This window comes from Schistocerca americana, chromosome 5 (genome assembly GCF_021461395.2).
Source record: "Schistocerca americana isolate TAMUIC-IGC-003095 chromosome 5, iqSchAmer2.1, whole genome shotgun sequence".
NCBI classification, from domain to species: domain Eukaryota; kingdom Metazoa; phylum Arthropoda; class Insecta; order Orthoptera; family Acrididae; genus Schistocerca; species Schistocerca americana.
The window spans coordinates 628,912,227-628,925,493 of record NC_060123.1 but is presented as its reverse complement, the minus strand read 5'-3'; the positions used below and the strand labels follow the sequence as shown (position 1 = coordinate 628,925,493).

The following is a 13,267-nucleotide window of genomic DNA, read 5'->3' as shown; positions in this document are numbered from 1 at the left end:
GGAAAAAAAAAAAAATAAAAAAAAACAACTGTTGGAAGTTTGGCACTGCCGTTCTGTGCTGGATAATCCATTTACAGAACTGAACTGTGTGTTACGAATCACTTGATTCCATTGCTTGCGCATGTTGTTTGTGATTCAGGCGTGCTCTCCACATTATATTCTTGCAAGTGTGTGATAGGCAAGAGTGATTCTTCTCTAACACAACCTCTTGAAATTCTGGTGCTCAACCACTTAGTTGTCGACAACCTTTTCAGAGCTCTACAGGGTGTTTCGGGGTGATGGTCAATAATTCACACATGGAAAGTACAGGGCGAAAGTAGCTAAAAAGCTCCAATAAACACGGGTCCACAAATGACAGCATAGATGTTCCGATACTTCACTGAGCCATGCAGAATTGCGCTATTCGTGCGCCGTATCATCGGCAATGTTGGCAGGCATATCGAAAAAGTTATAACCTAAATCCTAATGTGTGTAGTGACGTTTACATGTTGAATAAAGTATGCGCGCCGTAGTTTGTAACTAATTTCCATTTTTTTTCGTATAGTTCAATAATTGTCACCTTGTAAATAGGGTTATAGTCCATTGATAGTGACCAGGCCAAATATCTCACGAAATAAGCATCAAACGAAAAAACTACAAACAACGAAACTTGTCTAGCTTGAAGGGGAAAACCAGATGGCACTATGGTTGGCCCGCTAGATGGTGAAGCCATAGGTCAAATGGATATCAACTGCGTTTTTTTAAAAAATAGGGAGTCCCATTTTTTTATTACATATTCGTCGCGGTTAATCCGCACATCAGTAGCAGACAAATTGCGCGAGAATCGGGAAACTCAAAAACGTCGGTGTTGAGAATGCTTCATAAACATCGATTGCACCCGTGCCATATTTCTATGCACCACGAATTGCATGGCGACGACTGTGAACGTCGTGTACAGTTCTGCCACTGGGCCCAAGATAAATTACTGGACGATAACAGATTTTTTGGACGTGTTCTATTTAGCGACGGAAGGTCATTCACCATTAGCGGTAACGTAAACCAGCATAATATGCACTATTGGGCAACGGAAAATCCACGATGGCTGCGACAAGTGGAACATCAGCGACCTTGGCGGGTTAATGTACGGTGTGAGGAAGAGTAGTTGGCCCCCATTTCATCGATGGCAATCTATATGGTGCAATGTATGCTGATTTCCTACGGCTACCGATGTTACTACAAGATGTCTCACTGCATGACAGAATGGCGATTTACTTCAACATGATGGATGTTCGGCACATAGCTCGCGTGCGGTTGAAGCGGTATTGAATAGCATATTTCATGACAGGTGGATTGGTCGTCGAAGCACGTTCACCGGATCTGACGTCCCCGGATTTCTTTCTGTGGGGAAAGTTGAAGGATATTTGCTATCGTGATCCACCGACAGCGCCTGACGAAATGCGTCAGCACATTGTCAATGCATGTGCGAACATTACGGAAGGCGAAGTACTCGCTGTTGAGAGAAATGTCGCTACACGTACTGCCAAATGGATTGACGTCGACGGACATCATTTTGAGCATTTATTGCATTAATGTGGTATTTACAGGTAATCACGCTGTAACAGCATGCGTTCTCAGAAATGATAAGTGCACAAAGGTAGATGTATCACATTGGAACAACAGAAATAAAATGTTCAAACGAACCTACGTTCTGTATTTTAATTTAAGAAACCTACCTGTTACCAAATGTTCGTCTAAAATTGTCAGCCATATGTTTGTTGTGGTGTCACCGCCAGACACCACACTTGCTAGGTCGTAGCCTTTAAATCGGCCGCGGCCCGTTGGTATACGTCGGACCCGCGTGTCGCCACTATCAGTGATTGCAGACCGAGCGCCGCCACACGGCAGGTCTAGTCTAGAGAGACTCCCTAGGACTCGCCCCAGTTGTACAGCCGATTTTGCTAGCGATGGTTCACTGTCTACAGACGCTCTCATTTGCAGAGACTAGCATAGCCTTCAACTACGTCATTTGCTACGACCTAGCAAGGCGCCGTATTCAGTTACTACGAATGTATTCTGAACAGATAATATTGTGAATCATGTACCATCAAGAGCGACGTTCATCATTAACGGATTAAAGTTAAGTATCAAACTAATTACGTCCGCTTTCTGAATTCTAATTCCTTGTCATGTTCCAGACCTCACGTCAGTATAGTTGGTTGGTTGTTTTGGGGAAGGAGACCAGACAGCGAGGTCATCGGTCTCATCGGTTTAGGGAAGGACGGGGAAGGAAGTCGGCCGTGCCCTTTGAGAGGAACCATCCCGGCATTTGCCTGAAGCGATTTAGGGAAATCACGGAAAACCTAAATCAGGATGGCCGGACGCGGGATTGAACCGTCGTCCTCCCGAATGCGAGTCCAGTGTCTAACCACTGCGCCACCTCGCTCGGTCGTCGTCTGTATAGTTCTTCCCTCCTCACGCCAGCCTGCGTGAGCTAAAACGCGTGCATTTTGGCCTCCACTAGTAATACGGTGTTGGCTCTTCTGCCAACACAACATTTGTGACTATTACAGCGCCATCTATCACAAAGCGAAAAAAGTGGTCCAACTAAAACATTCATATTTCTTTACGTACTACACGAATATGTAATAAAAAATGGGGGTTCCCATTTAAAAAAACGCGGTCGATATCTGTTTGACCTGTGGCAGCACCATCTAGCGGGTCAACGATAGCGCCATCTGGTTTCCCGCTTCAAGCTAGACAAGTTTCGTTCTTTGTAGTTTTTTCGTTTAACGCCTGTTTCGTGAGATATTTGGCCCTGTCACGATCAGTGAACCACCCTGTACATATATATTATTGAAATCTGTGTCATAAATACTACTGTACATATTGAATTTTGCAAATTTGTTATGTGAATCAATACTTATTAGTTTTTATAATTATTTTATGTCCTGGACTCGAAAAATAAAAATAAAAAATTTAAAAAAATTTTGCCCCGCTCGTCGACTGGCCCCAATTTCCGTAAAATGTCTCGCAATTTTGATTGTGGCGGGAAGCGAGCTACTGACAAAGGCACGTTCCGCGGCTGTTGCAGCGACGAACGAGCAGCGCGCGGGCAGCAACGGCGCGGGCACCGGCGTCGCGACGCTGACGGCGCGCCTCGGCCGTGGGGACCTGCGGGCCACCTACCAGTGCCGCGCGCACAACGACGCACTCAAGGAGCCGCTGACCGCCTCGCTGCGCCTGCTCGTCCACGGTGAGTACTGCTCTGCCTCTCCTGATACTGCCCGTGCTCCAGCCAGGTGCAGTCACACGCGGGCAAGGCCTGCGTCTCGTGACGTCCCAGCCTGAGTGACGCGACGTTGCGGCTTCCAGTGTGAAATTTTTATGACGACGCACCAAGTGGTTATAACTGAATGGCAGCTATTCACGGAGGTCCAGTGTTGGCTGTAATGATCGTGTGGCAGGGAAACTGCTAGATAGGCTAGTGCATTATTGCGGAACCGATTTACACAGGAAAAAAATTAGTTCCAGTTTTGGCCACCAGGTGCATATCTGGCGCTGTGAACCATCTCGTCGACGTCTTCGGTGCTCTTATTAAACAAATTGCGTTAACCGGTGTTTAATAATAAAATCAACAATATACCTTCCTCACTTGTTCCACCTTTTCTCTCCGCATCCCACTCTTCATCCATTGTGCACAGAAACATTTTTATACCTCATTCTTGCATTCACAGCCCGTTTGCACCTTGTGGCCGAAATTGTAACTAATTTTCTTCCAGCGTAAACCGATTCCGAATTAGCGCGTTATAATATCTACCAAGTTTCGCTGTCATACGATATTACAGCCCACACTGGATCTCTGTGAGTAGCTGCACTTCAATTATAACCACTTTAATTATAACCACCTGATATAAATCGTCATAAATTGTGCATTTAAGCTGGTTTCATCACGTTTTAGGGAGAATATAAACTACAAGTAAACCACTCCCCCCAATTCCCCCAATTCATTTTATGAATCGAACTTGCATTTATAAAACGTCATATCTCCAGAACTACGTTCAGTACAATGATATAGTTTTATAAGTACAATCAATGTGTTCCGAGTAGAGTTAGTAGTGAAGAAGTAATAAATTAAAACGTCATGCCTGATGCTGAAGATTAACTACGTCAACAGCGAGAATATGACAATAAATAAACTTTATTCCATTCATTATGTTGTGTGTGTCGGGGAGGGGTGGGGGGGGGGGGGTCAACGATAAAAACTTTCGAAAAGGTTTAATGCTACGGTTAAAATTGGTTTTGTTGGAAGCCGCTAACTGCTCTCATTCTGAAATACTTGATGAACATTCTCTGGGTAGTTTTCCCGTCGTGAGTTACGCTGCCACATAACATATATATGGAATTTTTGACTTTGCACGTGACTTACTGTGCTGAACCGTTAAGGCAAGATTATACCTCTTTTTTAATGGGTAAACTGTGACATCATCTTAAATGTTTGACAGATGCCAAGGACCTGTTCGCCTGGAAGAAGGCGGATTTGCGCCCTCCCTTCGGCGTGATGAAGAAGATATCGGGATTCATCAGGCTATGAAACGCTCTGCCACTGCGCCAATGTCCATTACCGATGGTCACATGCCCATTTCAGTAGTAGTTTCCCATGTCCTGGTGTTAACATTGGCAGATGCGGAGGCCCATCGTTAGGAGTGTTCGGTGCACTGTATGTACAGACACACTTGTACTCTGCCCAGCATTAAAGCCTTTTGTCAGTTCCGCCACAGTTCGGCGCCTATCCTGTTTGACCAGTCTGCCCAGCCAAGGAAGTGTGATGTCAGTAAAGAGTGATGGCCGCCCAACTTCACGACGTCTGGGCGCGATTTCACACTCGCCACAGCACTCCTCGAACAGCCGACAAGTCGTGCAGTTTCCATAATGCTCGTGCCGAGCCTCCGGGCCATCACGGTCAAACTCAGATAGATAGCACACCTCTCCCATTCTGTAGATGCGGACAGCAGGCTCACTCATACTACATGCACCGTGGCTATGTCCGACTAGGAGTCATTCCTCGCCATGTGACGCTGCTGTCGTCTGAACGGGTTTATATCGATATAGGTCGGTGGTCACCATGTTCTGGCTGATCAGTGTAAATATTAGAAACAATTTATATCACTCAGTGACAATCTGAAATATTAAACCTACTGATTGCTTTAAGTCGCGACTGAACATGTTGAGTAAATATCACAGCATCAGTATTTATCGCGCTCGAAGTGTACCCAACACCACTGGCAACGTGTGCTTTACACCTGTAGCACCCATTTATGAATTCTGTAAACAATGCGAGGTGTAAACTCTTATCTAGAGATTTCTGTTTCATTTGTACGTCTCGAACTTGCCCTAAATGTCTAATAAACACTTATTCTGGAGAACTTAATATCGTTTTTTTCATAGAAGCTTCCATTCAAATGTCGTTCTTAGTGGACATCTTATTTCCAGTCTCTTTTTCGGGGTCTAACACCTGTCTAACTGATACGTGGTACGGTGCACCACACGTATGTTTACGTAGCGACCAAATCTGCTCTAGAGACGATCAGTCTCAGTTTAATCCAGTGACGGATATTTTGCTGCCTGCAAATCCGCTTAAAACATATTCACGTAATTGAGTAATTGTGGTTGTTGTACGTAGCAAAGAAAGAAGATACTGGATATAAGTTTTTTCAGTATATTTACAGGGTGATATTAGTAGCGACAAACTGTTCCAGTACATTAGGAACTTGAGAAATTTTGCAAAGTAATTGTTTGCTAACATGGAGCCCACATTGCCTTTGGGCTTAGGACTCGGCCATAATATGCGAGATATCCAAGATGGCAGCGGGATTTTAAGCAGGACTCGCCTATTCGGGCACCAGCTTCCTGACGTCACGCGGACTAAATTTCTAAACCTATTGTCCTGTTAACACAATCAGGTGAAATTGGATTGCGGTACAGATAGCTCCAGTGTTGACGAGTGAGCAGTCCTGTGTCCATGACGCTTTGAAACTTTTTACAAAAGAAATGATGCAAATTGTTTTTGTTTTTTTGGTTATATTCTCTTTTAAAATTTATGCTTGAAACGTTTTTTCTAGTCTTTGGCGGTTCCCTTATTTTATCTCAGTGGAACAGATCACCGTGATCCCGAGAGCTCGGCGTAAAATATAATTCTGTGTATATAACTATGTTTCAATAAACCATCGTTATCAAGGGACTTGACGAGAAACACACCAAATTAACTATTTTTACCAGCGTAAAGTACGTTATTGGAACCCCAATCCAGTGTCTCAAGCCGGCCGGGGTGGCCAAGCTGTTAAAGGCGCTACAGTGTGGAACCGCGTGACCGCTACGGTCGCAGGTTCGAATCCTGCCTCGGGCATGGATGTGTGTGATATCCTTAGGTTGGTTAGGTTTAAGTAGTTCTAAGTTCTAGGGGACTGATGACCTTAGAAGTTAAGTCCCATAGTGCTCAGAGCCATTTGAACCAAGTGTCTGACTTTCTAATATTATTGTTCCGCCGCTGCGGGTAGTTTGTTATAAAACAGTTAAATTCAGCATCTGGTCGCAGCTCCAGATTCGTGGGTTCTTGGTGACGAGCCTCGTCCCCTTTTTCTAGCCTTGTTCAGCTCTTCCTCATCATACTATCCCAAAGTAGACTACTTTCGGCGATTTCCTTAACTATGTCGGTCCATCCTCTCCTTGGTTACATCGTGTCTTTCGCCATTTGTAGTCATTTCAAGAGATTTGTTAACTATCCTGAGATCTTCAATCGTTTTCACGTAAGCTTTCCATCTCAATCTAGATTGGCCGATTTTTTGTTTTACCAGAACACGTAAGTTATGCACTTGCGTCCATTCCGCTCCTTTCATTCCTCATCTCATCCCTTTTGATATCCTCAGCAAGTTCCCACAAACTTCATTTCAGCAACTTGGATTTGGTTATTCTTCCTTCCTGTCAGATCACAGGTCTCCAGTGAGTAGGTCAAAATGGTAATGTAGTAGATATGGTTAGTTTTTCGTTGTGTGGTATCTAGTGGTCCCAAAGGGGGCAACTTACTTGGTTGTAGAACAAGTTGGGTTTATGGTTCTGTTAAAATAAAAATTCATGGTACCTACAGTCGGGATATAGAGTGCCGTATTTAGTCATTTATGAAACAACTAGAGGCAATATTAAAAGTTTTTAACTTCAAAACACAGTGAGGTAACATTAATTGGAGTTTTGTTTAGGGATTACCTAATTGTCCTTGCCTTTACATATAATCTGTCTCTCGTAAAAAAAAGGCTAAATAAATCAGCAGTACTACAGATGATAACAATTCCATAGGGACATTGAAATATCGTAAACACTTCATAAATACTTGAAGTTAAACGAAAAGTGTTACACATGAAGAAAAAAAGATTGACGACTTTATAAGAAGTATTTGAGAAATACAAACAGGACACGGATGCACAAGACACTTGGCGTCAGTAAAAAAATAATGTAACACGGCCCGTAGGTCTCAACACAGCGATTCAAAAACAAGTTTAATAAATTAGAGTTCCCACTTTTTCCAGTTGTTAGTGGTCACACGGAGACCAATTACCAGTACTGCTAAACATAGATCATTTTCCGCAAAAATCATTCACGAATGCCGGCCGCGGTGGTCTAGCGGTTCTAGGCGCGCAGTCCGGAACCGCGCGACTGCTACGGTCGCAGGTTCGATTCCTGCCTCGGGCATGGAGGTGTGTGATGTCCTTAGGTTAGTTAGGTTTAAGTAGTTCTAAGTCCTAGGGGACTGATGACCACAGATGTTAAGTCTCGTAGTGCTCAGAGCCATTTGAACCATTCACGAAAGTGGCATTCGAAATATTGCATGAAACTGCTTGATAAATCGCTTGATGTGGCGGGATCGAAGCGGCCGATTGCAGGCAATATCGTTGGTGTCTGTATGGCCCTTACAACTTTTCGTTTTAAAACTTTACATCAGTGGGAAGCACACTTTTCTCATCTGTTCACTTATGTTCGTTAAAATATACTAATAAAAGATAAGCGGTCGAAATATTCTTCAATAAAGTTAAAAATGCAGCGCTTCGTTGTGTTACTTCACCAAATCTTTTTGCAGAATATGAAGCGATAAATCAAGATAGCTTTGTCCTGGCGCAACCAAAAGACGTCAGCTCTCTTCGAATACAAAGCAATGCCTGACTTTATTACAACCCAATGTTAATTATCTTTTTTATTATTTTTTCAAAGGTTCTCCAAGTAACGGGGGGAGCCTGTTGGTATTCAGTGCCCATTAATCAGTGTTTCTGTAGCAACCATATCAGTTTTCCTGGTATTCAATTCCCTGGTTTACGATGCTTGGTGACGGTTCAGGTGTTATTTTTCATCCAGTGACATGAAACATATTTTAACGAACAGGTTAATAACAGTCTGCATGTGTAGGTTGTTCCGGGACAGGACGAACGAAGGTGTGGTCATCTGACGGAAGTTATTTAAACTCGACTTCTGACACACTCTTGTACGGAATACAATAGAGCGCGCTAGAGTCGGAATGTCGGACCATTAGCCAGTCAAAATCGTCAAGGAAGGTTGTAGTTTTAAAATGGAAATAATAAGGAGCAAGAGGAGATGTCGAGCGGGAAGCTGGTACCAAAGAGAGCATCGATCCAGAAGCACCGTGCCGCCAACAGGTGACATCTGTCCCACGCTTTTCGTTGGTTATTCAGAAGCGGTGCGTAGAGGCTTGTCGGTCAGCGCATTTCACGGGAACAGACCACCTCTGCTCAGGGGACGATCCTACTCGGCACGCAGGCCACAATGAAATGTATCTGAACACTGCAGACGAAAATCTGTGTGGAAAAAAATCAGAAATAACAAGACAAATTTCGCTGTACCACATCGACTGGCTAGGCGAACTGCACTGGAGGGATTTCGTCGCTTGTCCCCATTTTCCTATCACTCGGCAACGGACGTGTTTTTTATGTAAACCTTTTCGTATTAAATCAACATTATACAAGAAGCGGCTACAACGTGACTGATGCTGGTACACTAAAGAATGACTTTTGGAACTTAACTTCAGTTACCTGAGATGGTGAAAATCGTTCTCCACGCATTTTTCTTTGACGCAAGGGAACAGAAAGACGACGTTAGATGATAAATCGCGTGAACAAGGACATGAGACAGTAATTTCATGTTTTGTAGGTCATGTAAGCAATTTTAATTTTTTGATGTGTTGTATACAACTAGCATTGTCATGATGAATGATGCGGCGTTTTCGGTTCTTTTTCCGGATTTCACCGAAGACTAGTAACAAACAATTTGTTTCTGTGAATAACTGATAAAAAGTTTGTTTTACTCTACGACTGTATAAGGTTTGTTTTCGTGTGTGTGTGTGTGTGTGTGTGTGTGTGTGTGTGTGTTTAAAAAGCATAGACAACTTTCATAGATAGTGATAGTGATAATGATAAAATAAGCCATGATGGTTTAACGATATGCTCAGTAGAAATGTGTATTGCCCAAGACAACGAAGTTACTGACGCACACTGACTCAGTATACATACAAAAACAGTCACACAGAACACGCGTACATAAATGCAGCACAAAGAGAGAAGAACGGATCGAAATGTGTTACGTATTGCGTGGATGAATAGTTACATGAAAGTAACAGATTACTTTGAATATGTGTGTCAACAGTCTGCTTACAGCGTTCCTGTCGTACAAACATTTATTGAGAATCAAAAATAGTTAACTTGCTGAAAGAGCATTTATAAGTGATGAACTTCCTACTGAACATCTTATCGTAATAGGTCACTGAAGCAGTATAACGACAAGTTCCATATGACCCTTCAACGACACTTTCTACGTAGCCTTGCCTCACTCATTCTCTGTAAACTAACTAGCATGCATACTTCTTCTGCTGATTATTATTTATAATTCACAATGCCTACTCTGCAGGTAGAGGTGATTTATTAACGTTTCTGTGAATAGCATATTTAACTTCCGTAGCATAAGGTGGTGGCTCATTAGCATGATATATTTGCCGCACGAAGTAGCCGCGTGGTTTAAGACGTCAGGCCACGGACTGCGAGGTCTCTCCCGCCAGAGGTTCGAGTCCTCCCTCGGGTATGGGCGTGTGTGTTGTTCTTAGCATAATGTAGTTTAAGTTAGTTTAAGTAATGTGTAAGTGCAGGGACCGATACCTCGGCAGTTTTGTCCCTTAGGAATGCACACACATTTGAACATTTGATATATTTAAATAAAGTAGGAATACAAGCTAATGTGTTTCTGGGAAATGAAGTCGAAACACATGCTTTAATGATGGATTTGAACTTTAAAGACAATTCAAGTTGTTTACAACCTCATAGGGATAATCTTAACTTACACTGCTCCTTACAAACCAAGGCAACCGCATCGGATATATAATCGAAAATCATCAGTGTAAAAGATATTCTAACACTACATGAACAGTTAACATCGATGAATTTCAGATGGTAGAGAATGAAATTAGGTGATCCAGTTACCAGCTTCCAAGCAATTATGAATTCGCAACGTCTCCGGGCCTATTGCACTGCGCAGAAACACACGACCGTATACTAGCACGCGAAGCAGTCATAGACAAAGCCAGCTAATCCACATAGAAAACGTATCTTACCGGATTTCTTGTACATGGTAATGTCTGCTCAGCAACATTGCTCGTCAAACAAAAATGACTGTATCAGAACAGCACGCGACCTCGAAACTATCTCTCCGATTTACAACCGGTACAAGACTGAACGTAGTACGGCAGTGCCGAAATCTCTTCGAACATCGAAGCCATATGGCTTGCAACCCGCCAACGAATTCTGTTGGTTAAGAGGAAAATGACCCGCCAAAGACGTAATACTGATGCAGCGATTTAGCAGAGAGCGTGGCAAAATGTTTCATCGATGTACACTGTAAATGCTTAGTATAAAGACGTAAAAATAAATACTGAGGTTCACAGAAAGGTAAAATATACTGTGACGAAATGAAAGAGCCGACTAAGAGACACCTTACACCCGGTTTTGGCTTAAATCATCACCACCATCATCGTCGTCATCATCATTTGTCAGTTTACTCAGTGTTGAGTATCGTGACCCCATTTCTTCATTCATTTGTGAAGTAACCGAATCTTTCATTATACGTCTTCTGGTCTTTTAATATAATGCAAAGAGGTAGGCCGATAATCTTAGCTTCCTCCAACCATCTACTTGATGCTCTTCCTTGCGCTCTTTCGCCTTCGATTTTGGCCTTCAAGATGGTACTTTCTAACTTATCCCGTTCTTTTCTCAAAATGTATCCAAGGAGCTGAAAATAGCTTTGATTGATATCAGAAGATAAAGTTCCTGTGATAGTAACTTCTTTTATAATGGAAGCATTGCTTCTTCTTTGTGTCCAGGGTACGCGTAACGTCTTCTTCCAACACGGCATCTTGAAGGTAGCAATTCAGCTCTTGTTACTAGCTTTCATGGCCTCATAGTCGAAGAAAAACACAGGGAACACCAATGATCACACCTAGCTCGTCTTGGTTGCTTTGTATATCGCCCGCTTCCACCAGATCTTAGTGAGCCCAAGCGTTGTAGCTCGACCAAGTATGATTCATTGTTTTATTTCGTTATCATAATATCCTCTGTCATCGACCGTGATGCCAGAATACACACGATCATTCGCTAGGTGCATATCATTTAAGCAACCTGGATTTGATTTAATCCTTGTCGATAAATAACCATTAGTTTGGTCTTCTTTATGTTTATCTCTAGACGATTTAAACTAATTGTGTTCACTCCGGAGAACAGATGAATAAGTTCTTCTTCACTTCCTACAGATGGGGTAGTATCACCAGCAATTCGTAGACTTTTGACTTTCCTCCCGCCTGTTGACTTTTATATTGATGCCATTTACTAGTGGAAAAAGTAATTGACGTAGTAAATTATACCAAGCCTTGTCCATAGTGATATAATGAATTATCAGTTAATTTAAATAATAGATATGTAGGATTTTACACATGTACAGTACAAGTACAGAAAAAAAATGAAATGATCGAGAAAGCAAAAATCAGATAGATTCAGAAGCGACATGCTTATTAATATTCTAGGAAAAAAGGGCGTGTGATCATTACAAAACTGTATATTTACATAAATTAAAAGTATTGACGTGCTTTAGTATTAAAAGAAATTATAGTTTGAAAAGTTTCAAATTTTTTAAATTGCGTGCTTTATTACTGGAAAGCTAAAATATTTGCAGTGGTCAGTGTGTTCAGGTCAAGCGTAGTTGAGTGTTTAACGTGACCTGATAATAGTTAGAACACAATGAACCGTAGAAGCTGCTGACATGTCATGGACATAACGTGGACTGCTTGCAGGATAAGGACGTGTTTACTAACATCTGAAATTGCGGAGTCCCTTTAAAGGAAGCTATCAAAAAAAGAGGGTGTGTATTCAGGAAAGTTACGTGTCTCCTTGTGCTCTCCTTGTTGAGTGTCTCGTATTATGCAAGAAATTTCCATTTCTTCGTATATATCCTTAAAGTATCGCTTCGTCATTGTGTGAAGAATTACGAGGTTGTATGTGACACCGTGCACAGCTTTGGTTCAAATGGCTCTGAGCACTATGGGACTTAACAGCTGTGGTCATCAGTCCCCTAGAACTTAGAACTACTTAAACCTAACTAACCTAAGGACATCACACACATCCATGCCCGAGGCAGGATTCGAACCTGCGACCGTAGCAGTCGCGCGGTTCCAGACTGCTCGCCTAGAACCGCGAGACCACCGCGGCCGGCCATGCACAGCTTTATTTATAGTACTTATATTTATAGTTCGAAACAGCTAAAACGATCACAGTGTCCCTAACGGCTTCCAGGGACAACAAAAAGTGTATTGTCAGTATTTCATATAATTACTGACGGAAATTAAAAGGCTGTCGTACTATACCATTAAGACGTGTATTCGTTCATTAAAGGTTTAACACAGTAAGTGCCATATTAACATTATAAACTGTGTGAATGTCTTGAGGCAGCATAACTCGTGGCGCGCAAATTACTCAGCACTTATTCATCCAGTATTTGAGAATAAGAGCACTTAGCAACTTCCAAAAACCTTATACACAATTTCAAACCTTTCCCGAACTTTTTCTCCCCGACAATTGACTATTCCCCCTCCCCCCCCCCCCCAATCCCCTCCCCCCACTTAAACACAAAATTAAAGGAAAAAGTGTATCACTTACGACATTTTCGTTAATCTTTTAGTATAATCTCAGCGTCAGGC

General features: G+C 42.4%; 1 protein-coding gene across 1 annotated transcript in view; it reads left to right on the top strand.

Annotated features, from left to right (window-relative positions):
* Window positions 1–13,267, top strand: part of LOC124616598 (hemicentin-1) — a 1,150,083-nt gene that overhangs the window by 462,225 nt on the left and 674,591 nt on the right. Inside the window, exon 4 of the mRNA XM_047144918.1 lies at window positions 3,071–3,232. Within this exon, the coding sequence (XP_047000874.1) occupies window positions 3,071–3,232 (162 nt within the window). The remainder of the gene's footprint in view (window positions 1–3,070; window positions 3,233–13,267) is intronic.